Source organism: Drosophila pseudoobscura, chromosome 4 (assembly GCF_009870125.1).
Source record: "Drosophila pseudoobscura strain MV-25-SWS-2005 chromosome 4, UCI_Dpse_MV25, whole genome shotgun sequence".
Taxonomy (NCBI): Eukaryota; Metazoa; Arthropoda; class Insecta; order Diptera; family Drosophilidae; genus Drosophila; species Drosophila pseudoobscura.
This window is the reverse complement of record NC_046681.1, coordinates 6,999,247-7,012,683: the sequence shown is the minus strand read 5'-3', so window position 1 is coordinate 7,012,683 and position 13,437 is coordinate 6,999,247. Positions and strand designations below refer to the sequence as shown.

At 49.2% G+C, this 13,437-nt stretch overlaps 1 protein-coding gene across 1 annotated transcript; it reads right to left on the bottom strand.

The window, feature by feature from the left end:
- Positions 1-2,508: 2,508 nt before the first annotated feature.
- On the bottom strand, positions 2,509-3,732 carry LOC4816495 (uncharacterized). Its single transcript, XM_001355988.4, has one exon. It carries the CDS (start codon positions 3,662-3,664, stop codon positions 2,819-2,821), a length of 846 nt encoding a protein of 281 aa, XP_001356024.3. The 5' UTR covers positions 3,665-3,732; the 3' UTR covers positions 2,509-2,818.
- Between the last annotated feature and the right edge of the window lie 9,705 nt (positions 3,733-13,437).

The window sequence follows — 13,437 nt, the reverse complement described above, 5'->3', positions numbered from 1 at the left end:
GCTGGCTCTGGGTCTGTGCACAGCCACGTTTATCTGTGGAGCTCCAGATGGAGCCCAGACGGGCGACATTCTTCGAGAAGAGCTCGACATTGGATCGGGGCTGCCTTCACTTTTCTTGGGCCAAACAAAAAGCCGTTTAGGCACAACTAGGTCATTTAATAAAAATCAAATCGTAATCATAATGGAAGAGACACGGGCTGGGGGCACCTCACGATTTCATATTCTAATTCTGTCAATCATCTCCAGCCAAGCTCCAACTGCAACCGTTTGGGTTGCCCTCCCCCCTCTGGTGCTCCATTTGATCTTGATTTCTACTTTGATTTTGATTTTGATCTTTAACTTGTCTTGACGCACATTTGATTTTTGCCACGCCACACCCTCTGCCGCCCTTGCCTTTCTTTCCAGTGAAATGCTTTCTACTCCGCATCGACTGTCTTTGTCTGGGAAGAAACGTTTGGCTTTAATGGCTTTTGATTGATTATCGCGTGCCATGGCTGCTCGGCGATCTGTGGGTGCTCTTCAGGGCTGAAGCTCGGAGCTCCAGGTGGTGTCGCTGGGCCCACGATCGGGCCCCCCTCTCTCTGGCTGGGGCTGGCTTTCGTTCGAAGTCTGCTTAATTAGCTCGATACTCGTACACATGTGTGTCTGCTCCGCCCGCCTTGTTGACTCTGTGCACGTGCTGTGCTCCGAGGTGCTCTGATGGGCTGCCAGTTCCTGGTACAAGCACCCGAGGAGGTATGAGTGGGCATATCAAATCGATTGTGAAGTTCAGAGTTGAAATTTGTTGTACAAGATGGAGCAGAGGGTAGCCTACGTGACTGCTCGCCAGATGACGATTAGATTGCAGGAAGTTGTTGTTGCTGTTGCTGTTGCTGTTGTTGTTGCTGTCGCTGTGCATCATGTTCATAAAAGTAACCAATTCCATTTCCCCAGTGGATCTCCAGTAGATTTCGGATCTGCCAAGGAGTTGCTGCTCCTGCTTGTTGCAGTCGGAGTCCATGTCTAACCTGAATTAATTTTCCATTAGGATCATAGATAATCTCCCTCCTATAAACTTTCCACTCATTATTAATGTATGTTGACAATTTTGGCCCGGAGTTCATCGGTGGATCGGTGGATGCAGCCATCCTGGGCTTACCATCTCCCATCACAATAATGGCCCTAAGTGAAATCAAATGCCGTAAAAGTAGGCGCATATGCTGTCAAAATCTTATTCAACAAAGTGCCAGTGGGGGCCCCAACCGCCAACTGGCTACATATGTCAACACCATGAACTTGAAACCCATGTACTTGACTGGAGCTGGAGCTCAGGCTGGGGCTTAGGCTGGCGGAGGCGACTCCTAAAAGCATTTTGTATTCTAATTAGATTGTCAGCGGCACGACAACAACCAACCTCATTTTGCCTCACAAAATGCCTTTCCACATTTGCATTAGCGCCAACGTGAAGAGAGAAGACAAAAATCTGCATAAACTTTGGCCAGTTGGCAGTTTGGCAGTTGGCCAGGAGTGCACTGAGAGGAACAGGGCAGAACTTTCACAGCCAAGAGAGGAAGAGCTAGCAAGGGCTTGCAGTTCTTCATTCTGTCGCTGGCTTTGATTAATTCCGAGTGGCTGCAGCACCTGGTATATGCATAGAGAATTCTCTCAGTGCATTGGAGTAGGAGTGTGCAGTTTGAAGTTCATTAACAAGCACAGGTTAATTACCGTTGTTGTTGCCAGCTCAAGGAAATGAGCCATTAGAGGAGAGGAGCCCAGGCCAGGCCAGGCCAGAGCAGGCCAGGCCAGAGCGGCAGGCCAGGACCGGAGACTCTGGAGCGCCGCAGTAGCCGAAAGCCGGCGATAAACCTGGCTAAAAGCATACATAAAAAGACACATGTTAAGTGTGCACGGATGATCGCAGCGTGTGTGTGTGTGTGTGTGTTTGTGGGAGGAGGGAGGACTGTGACAAATGCCCCAACCAGAGGCTGTCGCTGCTCCTGCCTGGCCAACATGCAAAATGTTGCACTGATAAGGGACACAAAGCCAAAGCCAAAGAGTCATCCCGTTTGCCCACAGTTTGCGGTACAGCGGTAAATGAGCATCCCGGGCACGATCATTAAAACAAAAGCGGCAGCCGAGGAGCCATCACTGACAAGCCATGACCAAGAGCAATGGCCAACAAAAAAAACAAAAAACTTACCGCAGTGGCAGTGGCAGTGGAGCCAACAGCCAACAGCTACCAGGTTGCTGCTGCCTCCTGGTGTTGGATTGCCTTAAACGATCCGCGTGAATAACTAATTTCAATGGAGTCTGCCTCTGGCTCTGCCACAGCCACTGCCTTAGAGGCGCACACTCGCGACTCAACATTTATCACCCACCATCGGCGAAGGAGCTCCGGCCAAAGCCAAGGGGGAGCTGAGGCTCTGCAGGAGCCCTAATCCCCGAAGACAATGGGACAGTTCATTTATTTTTTGTTGTTCTCCGTTTCCATGTTTTTGCCGTCCAGACAATAAAAACTTGGTCCAGGACTGCGACTGCGTAGGACAAGCCGAACGGAACGCATCGAACGGAGCACTAGAAACACTTAATGAGCGGCCTGGCAGCCTAGAAAAAGAAGCCCCAGAAGGCGGTCAAGATGGGTTTCCTGAAAACTGTGATTGCCAGCGATTTAGGTGAGGAGCAAGTGAGCATCTGTGCATTCTGCTCTGCCACAAACGTAAGGGTAGAGCCACCCGTTCAGGGTGTTTGCTGATCAGTGATCAGTGATCACTCCTCCAGTTCTAAGCTATAATTCAGTTAAATATCTCAATGCTTTTATCAAATTCGTACATATCTTATCTTATCTGATCGTTGGCCGGGTGAAGTAGATCGTGCTCTGTTTGTCCGCTGTCAGGGCCACCAGTATGTTCTCCACTTCGCACTGGGAACTGTAGAGATAGGCCTCGCTGAACGACGTAGCGGCCTGTCCTCTGGCGGTGTACTGCCTGGGAGCCTGGTTGACTGTGACCAGCTCGAAGGCTCTCTTGCAGGAGTCCTTGTCCCGGTAGTTCTCGTTGTAGTAGGCAAAGGGTATCAGGTTCGACTGCTTCCCAGGCCAAGTGATGTTTCCGATCAGCTGGCGCGGCACTTGAGGGTTTGTCGCCCCGACTAGGTCTTCCTGGGGCTCGGAGATGTAGCCTCGAATGCTGGGGCCATCGATTTCCACGTCCAGATAGTATATGGCGTTGCTAATGAGATCGAAGTCGTAGTCGAAGCACTTGTAGCCTATGCCCTCCCCCCCGAAGGTGGAACAGTCGAAGTTCTGCCCCGGCTCGGCGCCAGTGGCATCCCAGACGGAGAAGAGTACCGTGTATTTGGAGCTCTTGTCGTAGTTCTGCAGTCCGATGTAGCCGCCGGCCTGGTCGGAGAAGAATTGCAGGAAGTTGTAGATGCCGTCGTTGCGTTTGTCCTCGCCAGCCATCCACTGGAAGATGCCCCGGATGCCGCTGAACCCATAGTCCTGGTAGTTGATCAGGGCCTTCGAGTTGCCTAGCACGTCGTTGAATCGACTGGAGTGACGAAGGACCCTCATGAACCGGGCCATATCCTCTTGGGCCTCCTCAGGACTGGGATGAGCTCCCAGGGCTCTGGTCAGGCTCACGGCCAGGACAAGCAGGCAAAACAGGTGAGGTTTCGGTGGATTCATGGCAAACTCTGAATGATTTGTGGCAGTCACTCGGCCCCCCAGGCGGGCTACGAGTGGGCCTCAAGTGCTTGCCAGATAACTAGACTGCTCCACAGCTGATAGCACAACATACTGGCAGATTCTGATAGGCCTTAGCCTTATGTAATTGCTACGGTTGTGGCCTGGAAACAGCCTTCGAATATTGACCTAAAAACACTAGCTGCAGTCATGGTTCAGAGTCGGGCAGCAACTGTGCGGCCGAGGCCTCTGATCATCTGCTCAAGAGCAAAGTAGCAGAGTTCAAGTCATAACTCAGCGCCTCTCCTGGCCTCCTGGAGTCCGCCTCCCCCCTCCCCCATCCCTATGGCCATCAGCATCATCCGCATGAGGCAGTCAGAAAACGTAGCATTAAATCAAGCCCACATGGAGTTTAGTCGGAGACCAGCATCAGTTTTTCAGTTGCAGTTCCCTCGCTTTTTGACAGTTTTGCGCACAGTAGCAGCAAGTTGAAGCCGAAGCCCTAGACTAGGCCAGCAGTAGCAGCAACCATAGTCGTTCTCCTGCTCATCATCATCATCGTCGTCGTCGTCGTCATCGTTGGGGCAAGATAAACATACAAGCTGGCCGCTCGGGGGGATGGGACAAGGCGCAGGGCGAACATGTGTTGGCTGTCGAAGATTTGGAAATCGAGAAAAAGCCTGGTCTGCGGCAGTGGGTCCGCAGGAACTGGCACAACCTTCTGGTGGCTCACATAAATTTCAAATATCCCAGAGAGAGAGAGAGAGAGAGAGATATGCTTTCCATATTTGGCAATCCGGGGGGGCAGTCCCCCCATTCGGGTAATGCAGTTTTTACTCATTTTTATTGACCCGCTGTGGGAGAAGGAGGAGGTCTTTAGTTTGATCGGTGCATCGGGGCGTATGAGTAATGCCCGGGCAAAGGCAATCTACACACCACGGAAGGATTAATTCGTTAACAACATTTTGCCGTTGTAATATCCAAGACAATGCCAATAAATCTATTAATTAAGCCGACATTTGTTTTGCATCTGTTGCGATTTCCTTTTCTCCGCACATTTTGATTAATTCGCACAGCTTAACGGAGCCCCAGAGTATCCAGTATCCAGTATCCAGAGTCCCGGCTCCGGCCTCTGGGTGGATTTGTTGAAATTTAAGACAGTGGGTGGTCCGAAACCGAAAACTGAATGAATCAACAGTGAATGAGTACAGTCAAACAGGGCAGTGAGCGATCGGGAAAAAGACTAGCCTTCGAACTGAAAGTGGAGTCATCTGGTGGTCTGTTCCTCGTGGCTCCACTGTACTGGCCATAGAAAACCAATTGCCGGACAAGACACAACAAACAGCAATCTGGCAAAACTTCTGTGGCCGCTCGGTGTCTCGGTGTGTATAAATTTGGCAAATTAAAAAGCGAGAGCCATTGCGGCGGACCCTAAGAGCCCAAGAGCGGGTCGATGTAGAACGAGTTGGGGGAGTTTTGAGACGCGAAAGCCACCCACCGCAGCCCCAGATGACGCAACAGGGTGCCTGTGCCTGCGCCTGTCGCAGTTGCCTCGTCTATAAATAAACCCACCGCCAGAGTAAATCAAAACCTGGCACGAAATCCGGCCCGAACATGTGGCGCTTGAAGTGAAGCTGGAGCTGGCGCTGGAGTCTCAGCCAGGATCAAGTGGACCGCCACTCGGGTGTGGTCGCGCATGTAATATGTGACCAGAATCGTATCGGATTTTGTGGATTTGTCATCCCAATCTGGGGCCATAAATTCGTTACGCATTTTCCAGCTACTGACCAAGCCGAGCCGTGCCGAGCCGAGCCGATACACAATGCAGCCATAATATTTCTGATCCCTCATTCGGGCCCCATTCAGGCAGCCCCATTCTGGCTTTTGATCTGGCGCGCTCACTGGATGCCTGGCTCCTCCATGGTTCCCTGGACATTGTCAACATCTTATTCCAGCACTGACATGATTGATTTTTCATGTTCCATCTGAAAGGGCAGTCCAGTGGTCCAGTCGCAGTGTTCCGCGGGTTTTCTGGGGTCAATTGTGACTTTCTAAAAAATATTTTGCTCGACGAAGAGGAGGATAGCCCCGGCCTGCGCTCATCGCAAATGCATTGTGCGAAAAATTCCGAAATATTTTGGTTAAAAGTGTACGAAATGGAGGCTGAGACAGAGGCTTAGATGGCCACAGCTTTAGTCGATTCTTAGAGCAGTTAAAGTGCCTTCAAGAAAAGTAATTGAAATTTATTGTGGTGAAAATGTTGCACAAATGATTTCGTTTGATATGGCCTGGCAACGGGGCAAACATCCAAGAGTGGTGCCGCTGGAGCACCGACGCGTCGGCCTAGTGGAGCAATCAATCGACTATATATGGCCAGAGACTGGGGAAAACACTTAGCGCTTGGCCAAGACAATTTCATTTGGCTTTATAGTTGACCAAAATTAGAAATGTGAGAAAACTGAGGCAGTAGCAGTGGCAGCGGAGGTGCCACCACCAGCAGACGAGAAAGAATTGGGCTGGGAAAAAGTTATTAATATGGGTCGATTCCCCCCCGGGTTCCCCCCCGCCCCAGGTTCCTTCTGCTTCCCCTTCTAGGCTCTCTAATCGCGAGGGTACGCTGCGAGTGAGCTTCGGAGCTGGCTTCCAATTTTGGTAGCTTGATTTGTCACGATGCTCTTTTTCCTCGCTTTTTCTCTGGGCCCAGCATTTCGGTTTTCTTTTTTGTTGGTGCTGCTTTTTTTTTTTTTGCTGCAACTGCAACTGCAACTGGGGAAGACAAACAAATTGGTCTGTAGTTGAAAATTGACAAGAATTTCGTGACTTTGTCACCTCTTTTTTCCCTTTTTTTTTGGTTTTGGTTTGTGTGCTGTAGTCGAGAGATCTTGCAACGCCCTCGAAGGCAGCCGCCGCTGCAGGACCAGCAGCAGGAGCTGCAGCAGGGGCAACGGCAACGGCAACAGCAGTGGCAGTGGCAGTGGCAGCGCTTTCTTTCCTCTGCCGGCTCGTTAAGTGGCAGGCAGCGCGTGCGCATTGGAGTCGCTTCACCGGCTTCAAGCCGTGGTCCCCGCCCTGGCCCCTTAAAATCACTTCATCATCGGACATCGGGGCATTCTAAAGTCAAAGCGACTGCGACTGCGACTGCAAAACTCTTGTCAGATTTATTTGCGACTGTTTGAGTCGGTTTCTGCTGCTTTGGCCCATACCCTTTCATGGAGGGACACCGCACTGGTTGATCCCAGGTGCTTCACCCTTTTAATCACCTGGTAACTTGCAGTACGAATATTTGTTGATATAGCATCACATTAAGCTTAATATAATATATAATTAATAATTATAATTTACAAAATGTTTAAATATAAATATTAGATATTCCACTCCATTCATTCATAAGCTAATGTTTTATATGATTTATGGGCATTTATATAATTTATTTATTGCATTATTAGTATTGTAGGGGCTTTTCTATTATAAATTATATTTAAATACTTAAAATACTTAGAGGCTCAGCCTTGGCCCATCCTTTTCCTTCTCCAATCAGGCTACAATTCGACAAAAGTTCCTTTTCCATAGTCCTTTTATTTATTATTCTATTTGGTAAGAGCATAGACCCGTCATTGAATGGGTATGTACGTTTTCCAGTTTATTTCATTTCGGTTCGGTTTGGTTTGTTTCGTTTCGTTGGTTTGTTTGTCCCTTTTTTTGTTCATTTTTCGGTTTGTTTTTTGTGGTGCCTACTCTACCTGTAACCTTTTGCACTTGGTACCCTTTTTTCAATTTAATGAATTTTTTCCGTCGTTTTCTCTTCCTGCACTCACTGACAGCTACAAGAAGCCGGAGACAAAAACAGAAACAGAAACAGCGACAGAGCGAGAGAGAGAGAGAGAGAGGTGCTTGTGGGTGCTTGTCGCCTTCGGAGTTTCAGAGTTTTCCTGCTATCAGTGGAGCATCAGGTGGGTCCAGGTGGGCCCTGGTGGGGCCTGGTGGGGGTGAGGACAGACAGACACATCAAGCACTCTGGCAACGCCCTAAATATCCGCATTCATCGGGAATATGCATTTGTTCTGTCCCTCAGCCGAGACCCATTCAATTGTTATGTTTATGGTCAAGTTTGCAGAATTTTGGCCAGGCACCAAATCGAGCAGAGAAGAGAACCAAATTCACAGTTCGTGTCTGGGTCTGGGCCGGGGTCGGGGTCTGTGCCTGTGCCTGGGTATGGGTATGGGTATGGGTCTGGTGGTTAGCCAGTGACACCACCTCCAACAGGCCGTTGTTGCCGCTTCTTCTTATGTAGGCCAGCATGCCCCTGTCCCTGCCCCTGCCCCGGCCCTGTGGCATTATATGTTGACATTAGAGGGAGCATGGCCATGAGGCGCGACTACGTTTGGGCTTGGGTTTGGGTTTGGGTACCCATCGCCATCGACATCGACGCCCTGGACTGACCTCGTTGTACTTTGTATTCAGGCTCTGGCTGTCTGGCCGGCCATTGTTGCTGGCCAATTTGCTGCATTGCCAATTTCATTGCGCCGAGTGTGCCATTTACCCGCAGAGATCATGTCGAGGCCAAAGGCAAAACGGCAAAACGGCAAAACAGCAAAATGGGTGAAAATCCAGAAAATACTTGTAAAAGCCGACAAAAAGTCTATGTTTGTCCAAAAATATGATCGAATTGGGTCGCATGATGCAATCTGAATGGTGGCCACTGTTGCACTGTTGCACAGTTGCAAATGTGGCACACTAGAAGATACAATAGCGTACTAGTCGAACAGGTAGGAGCTGCCAAGCTTAAAGAACGATACAACAGACATTTAAGGAACGTATTAGAGCCCTGCATGAGTGCACAGTATTGTGGTTCCGATCGCAAAAGGAAGAGCCCGACAGAAGGACAGATGAGACTTGGCTCTTTGGACTCAGATCTTCAACATTTTCCAGAATATGGACACTTTAAGGGGCCGTAGATGCTTTCTACCATCCTACGAGTAGCTGAGGGTAAGATTTCATGGGTTCTTAATTCCACTATCACTTAAGAAACATCTCTTTCGATGTGCTCACAGTCTGAGCCCCATTTCCAAGCCCAGTGCTGAAAGTTAAGAGCTAACCCATTAATAATTTCAGTCACCCGTTGACCTCTCAGAAGTATGCCCAAAATCCTCCTTCAAAGCTTGAATTGTGCCACCAATATACCATCTTTTAAAGATTTAATATCTCGCACGCGTCTCTACCGCGGGCTACCCCTTGGTGGCTCTCTCTCCGGCTGGCTCCCCGCCCCTGAGCAAACAACGATCAATAAGGCCTCTGCCTCGGCCCCGCCCAATCATATACGTACGTACCTTTATGAATATGTGCCTGCCGCAAATTTGCCCCTGCCAATAATTCAATTAGAGAGTGCGGACCGAGGGAGGCCCGATCCGAGGCAAAACATTTATTTCACAATTGGCGCACATTAATCAACGGGGCAGGGTCGGGGTGGAGGCAGCGCCAAGTGCCACAACAAGTACCTAAGCAGAAGCCACCAGCAGGCGCGGTCCCGAGGCCAGGGGCAACGGCAACCCAAGTGGGATGCAATTAAAAGTGGATTAATAATGCGCCTCCTCCAGATCAGGTGTAGACAGCGTTGTCCAGCATTGGTTGTCATCCGCACTTGGCTAGGACTGGGACGAGGACGGGGACGGGACCTGGGATGGGGCATGCAACAGGCTGGTGACTGGCTAATGTGGGGGACGGGGCTAGCCCACTTTAATTGCACATTTCATACTTGTTAATTTTTCAATTTTCCTGCCCGCCGACTGCGACGCTGAGCGGTTGGCCACTTGCCAAATGTCGAACGTTGAACGTTGAACATTGAACGTTGCACGTTGCACGTTCCATGTTGAATGCTGGATACTGGATGCTGAATGTTCGTTTGTCATCGGAAGGCAGAGAGAGACTCGACTCGGGATCCAGTGGACCACACAGATGCCGCTCCAATGGGGTCCGGGTGGCTGTGACTGTGGCAGTCGCTGCTCCCAGTCGATACAGGTGGACATGCGACTGACCCACCTCGATGCACAGCGGGTGGTGCGGCTGCGGCGCAGCAGCTGCAACTGTGGGGGCGCCAGGCCCAGACCCAGACCCATACCCATACCCATACCCAGCCCGTGGAACGCTTTTCACTGCATTTGGACCAAATTAATTGCCAGCGATTAGGTTTCAAATTTTCCATGCAAGCCCAGAGCGGCTCCGAATCCCATTCGCTTCCGTGCGGCAACTTTTGCGTGAGCCACTCTCCCATCCCCCACCCCCCAGCCCCCAGCCCCCAGCCCCAGCCCCTGCCATAGCGTTATAAAGTGAAAATCATTAGTTTTCATTTGTGGCGTTTAGGGCGTGTGCCTGCGACGGCGACGGCGACTGCGCCCGGCCCGGGATCTGGATCGGGATCGTGCAACTATTTTGCATTGCAAATTAACGAAGAAACAGCAAAAAGTGCAATTTTCACTTGCCCGAATGGAAATGGAAAATGGAAAATGGAAAATGTGCCTGTGCATCGTTTTGGCAGTTGCATGTCAACTCGGCGGCTCTACCTGCGGCTCAACTCGATCCTACCCCGCCCCCAGTGTCCTGCCCGGAGACGGAGATGGAGCGGCGGCAATTAAAGCCATTCGAGGCAGATCGGAGCCGAGTGTGGGCGTTGTGCATATGAGTGCCACGAGAAAAAAGAAAGGAAAAGTACACGTCCAAAATTAAACAATTACCCAGGCATGAACGGAATGAATCCTTCAAAATTATCCCTGATTGTGACTGTGACTAGGGCAATCACTGGTTCCCCTTGAGATAGCCCACTTTTCATGACAGACCACTCCCGCAAAGCTCTGTCTTGCGGGTAGTTTGTGTGTTGCAAGTTGCAACATCTATAACCTAAGCATGTAAATGGCATGGCATCATCAATTTCCGAAATAGGAACTTGAGAATTATTGCAACGAGTCGTCCTTGGGATTCGGAGCGGTCCTCCCCCTTTGGCTTTGGCTTTGGCTGTAGATAAATGACTTCCATTCTATTTGCGTCGAGGGGCCCGACATCGCGTCGGGATTAGTCGCGTCAATAGCGCCATAAACATAAATCTGGCGGCTAATGGGCTGGAGGTGGGCCTAGACAACGTGGCTACCAGGCTGCGCTCCTGGCCAGCTTCTGGCTCTTTTCATGGTGGCAGCCTAGCAATTACGCAGCAAATTAAAATCAAATAATTTAGCATGGAAATCGAGCGAGTCATAAAAATCACATGCAAATTATAGAGTATCCAATAACCAGACCCCAGCAAGTGCCGGTAGCTGGTAGCCCCTGCCAGGGTCTGCCAGGGTCTGACTCTGGCTCTGGCTCTGGCTCTGCCTCTGTCTGAGAAATTGTTGTAATTTGCGCCATGGAGAGACCTGTCCCCGGTCAGAGGCTCAGCGCGATCGTCAGCGTCCGCTCTGGAGCCGGCGGCGCTCCAATAAAGCTTTAAACAAATGAAGTTATTTGAGCCAATAAAAAATGGCAGCCACTAAATGATGGGGAGCCATCCCCAGGAGTATGTCAAGCCGAAAGGGAAAGTTTATTTATCATCTAGAAGCGGATGTAATCAGGTGTGGCATGAGATTTTTCAGCAGGGTATAGATGAAACCATGAACCCATAGAATGTGCCCAAGATCTTCGATTTTAGATGCTATATTTGTCTGTTCGGCCTGCCCTCCAGGGCCCGAATCCGCACCTGTCGTAAATCATATGGGTACGGACATGAAGCCGGAGCTGTGGGCTGGTGCTACTCCTTCAACAAGTGCCATAAATATCGAACAGCCAGCAACTTGCTCTGGGATCCTTGAGGGTTCTGGCCCGGCCCTTTCTTAATGCACACCTTGCCATTTGCTGGAACTGAGAGGCAATGGCAATTTGTTATTTGCGGGTAATTATATGGCATCTTCTCGTTGCTGGTTGCTGGTTGGCTTATTTAGAGCTTTATTTATTAAAGCATTTAATGTAAAAATTGTTTGTAAAGGCCAGGGGCCGTCATTAAATAAGGCAGATTACATATATGCACATATAAATCAATATGCGTCGTCTCCGGCTAATTAATATCAATGTTGATTTTGTCGGAGTCGATGTCGATGTCGATGCCCCTGCAACACCCACGAAGCTTTGCCGCTCCGAGATCTCAGTCCCAGGTCGCCTGTGAAATTGCTTTTTCCGATCCGGGGACGGAGCGTGCATATTTTATGCTCATAAAGTGGATCATATAAAGTAATTAATGCACTCAAATGCGACATCAAAAAGCTCCAGGCAGAGGCAGCGAATTTCTTTCAGCATTTCGGGGCATCTTCGTGGGTTGGCCGCACCACCGGCACCGCCAGCACCACCAGCTTCACCAACAACAAAGCGTCTGCAATCAATCTTTCGGCGGCGTTTCCAGGGCGTGTTCTCTTTACTCTGCGTTGCACCTACGCCGGCCCAGACTGCCACACTGCCGCACTGCTGCACTGCCACACGAGGCTGCACCCAATCCAGGTTCCAGGTTTCAGTCCGAGGTTTCAGCTTGCTGGGATTAAGACCCTTAGCAGAATTTTGAGATCCTCTTCCACCTCGTACTCGTACATAATATATAATTACAGCGTATGTATTTTTGGTGCCTTTGTCTGGGCTTTCGGTATTTTTTTGGGATGCGTAAATATTCTGAAACGAAACGGGAACTCGCGCAGGGCTTTCTTTTTGCCATCGCCCTCTGCCGCTGCCCCTGCCCCTACCGCTGCCTCTGCCGCTGCCCCTACCTCTACCTCTGCCTCTGACAGCGACTGACAGACAGCAATTTCCAAATAATAAATAATTAGTCGGGGCGGTGTATGGGGGCGTGGCACAGTGACATGGCATGCATTTTTCATGGCGTTAAATCAAATATTGGCTGCACTTCTGCTAGAGAAAGCGATGGCGACCCAAATTTCCTGATCGCGAATTAATAATCCCAAGGAAAAAATGTTAATTAAGTTATTAAACCATACGCACCGCACAAGTACGTAAGTACGAGGCAATGGAAGGACATCCTGGTGGCAATATCGGCAATACATATGATATGGACTTGCACTTATCGATAGTACATCTTGAGCCCCGATGAGGAGCCTTCCTTGCACTCGAACCACAGCATTTTTTTGGACAGATCTGTTCTTTTTAAACTGCTTCAACCCGAAAAAGTATCAAGTATCAAATTATTCAGAAATCTTCCCTGTTGTCGGTTCGATTTTGCCTGTTCTAGATTTTTTTTTTTGCTTGAATATGTGTAAATTTGGTGCAATTTATATATGATGATTTAGATAGTGTTACCGATAACTCCTATGGCATCACATCGTCCATTTTGTACCCCTAGTAACATATGATAAAGTGGTTAATGGAAAAAATCATGCTCAGGAAGTGTAGCAACAAAAATTTCGCAATTCCTAGTAAAGCCAACTAGATTTTAAGAACTGGATATGCCGCAATGAGAATAATAGAATTAAAGCGTATAGATTGAGTGCATACAGAATTCATGGAACTTGATCAGGGATCAGTGATGGATTTATTATGATAGAGCTGGTGAACGCACATAATTAGTTATTATGTTGCATAAATTTATGCATCAGAATTTCAGAAATTATTTTAAAAAATAAATAAACAAAGCCAATATAATAAAAAAGTGTTCCAGACCCACCTGAGAGATCAGATGATATCGGGCGAAGCAGGGATCCGTCACTGGGAATAGAAGGAAGAGAAGAGGAATTAGGCGTTTAGCAGCTTTAAATAGG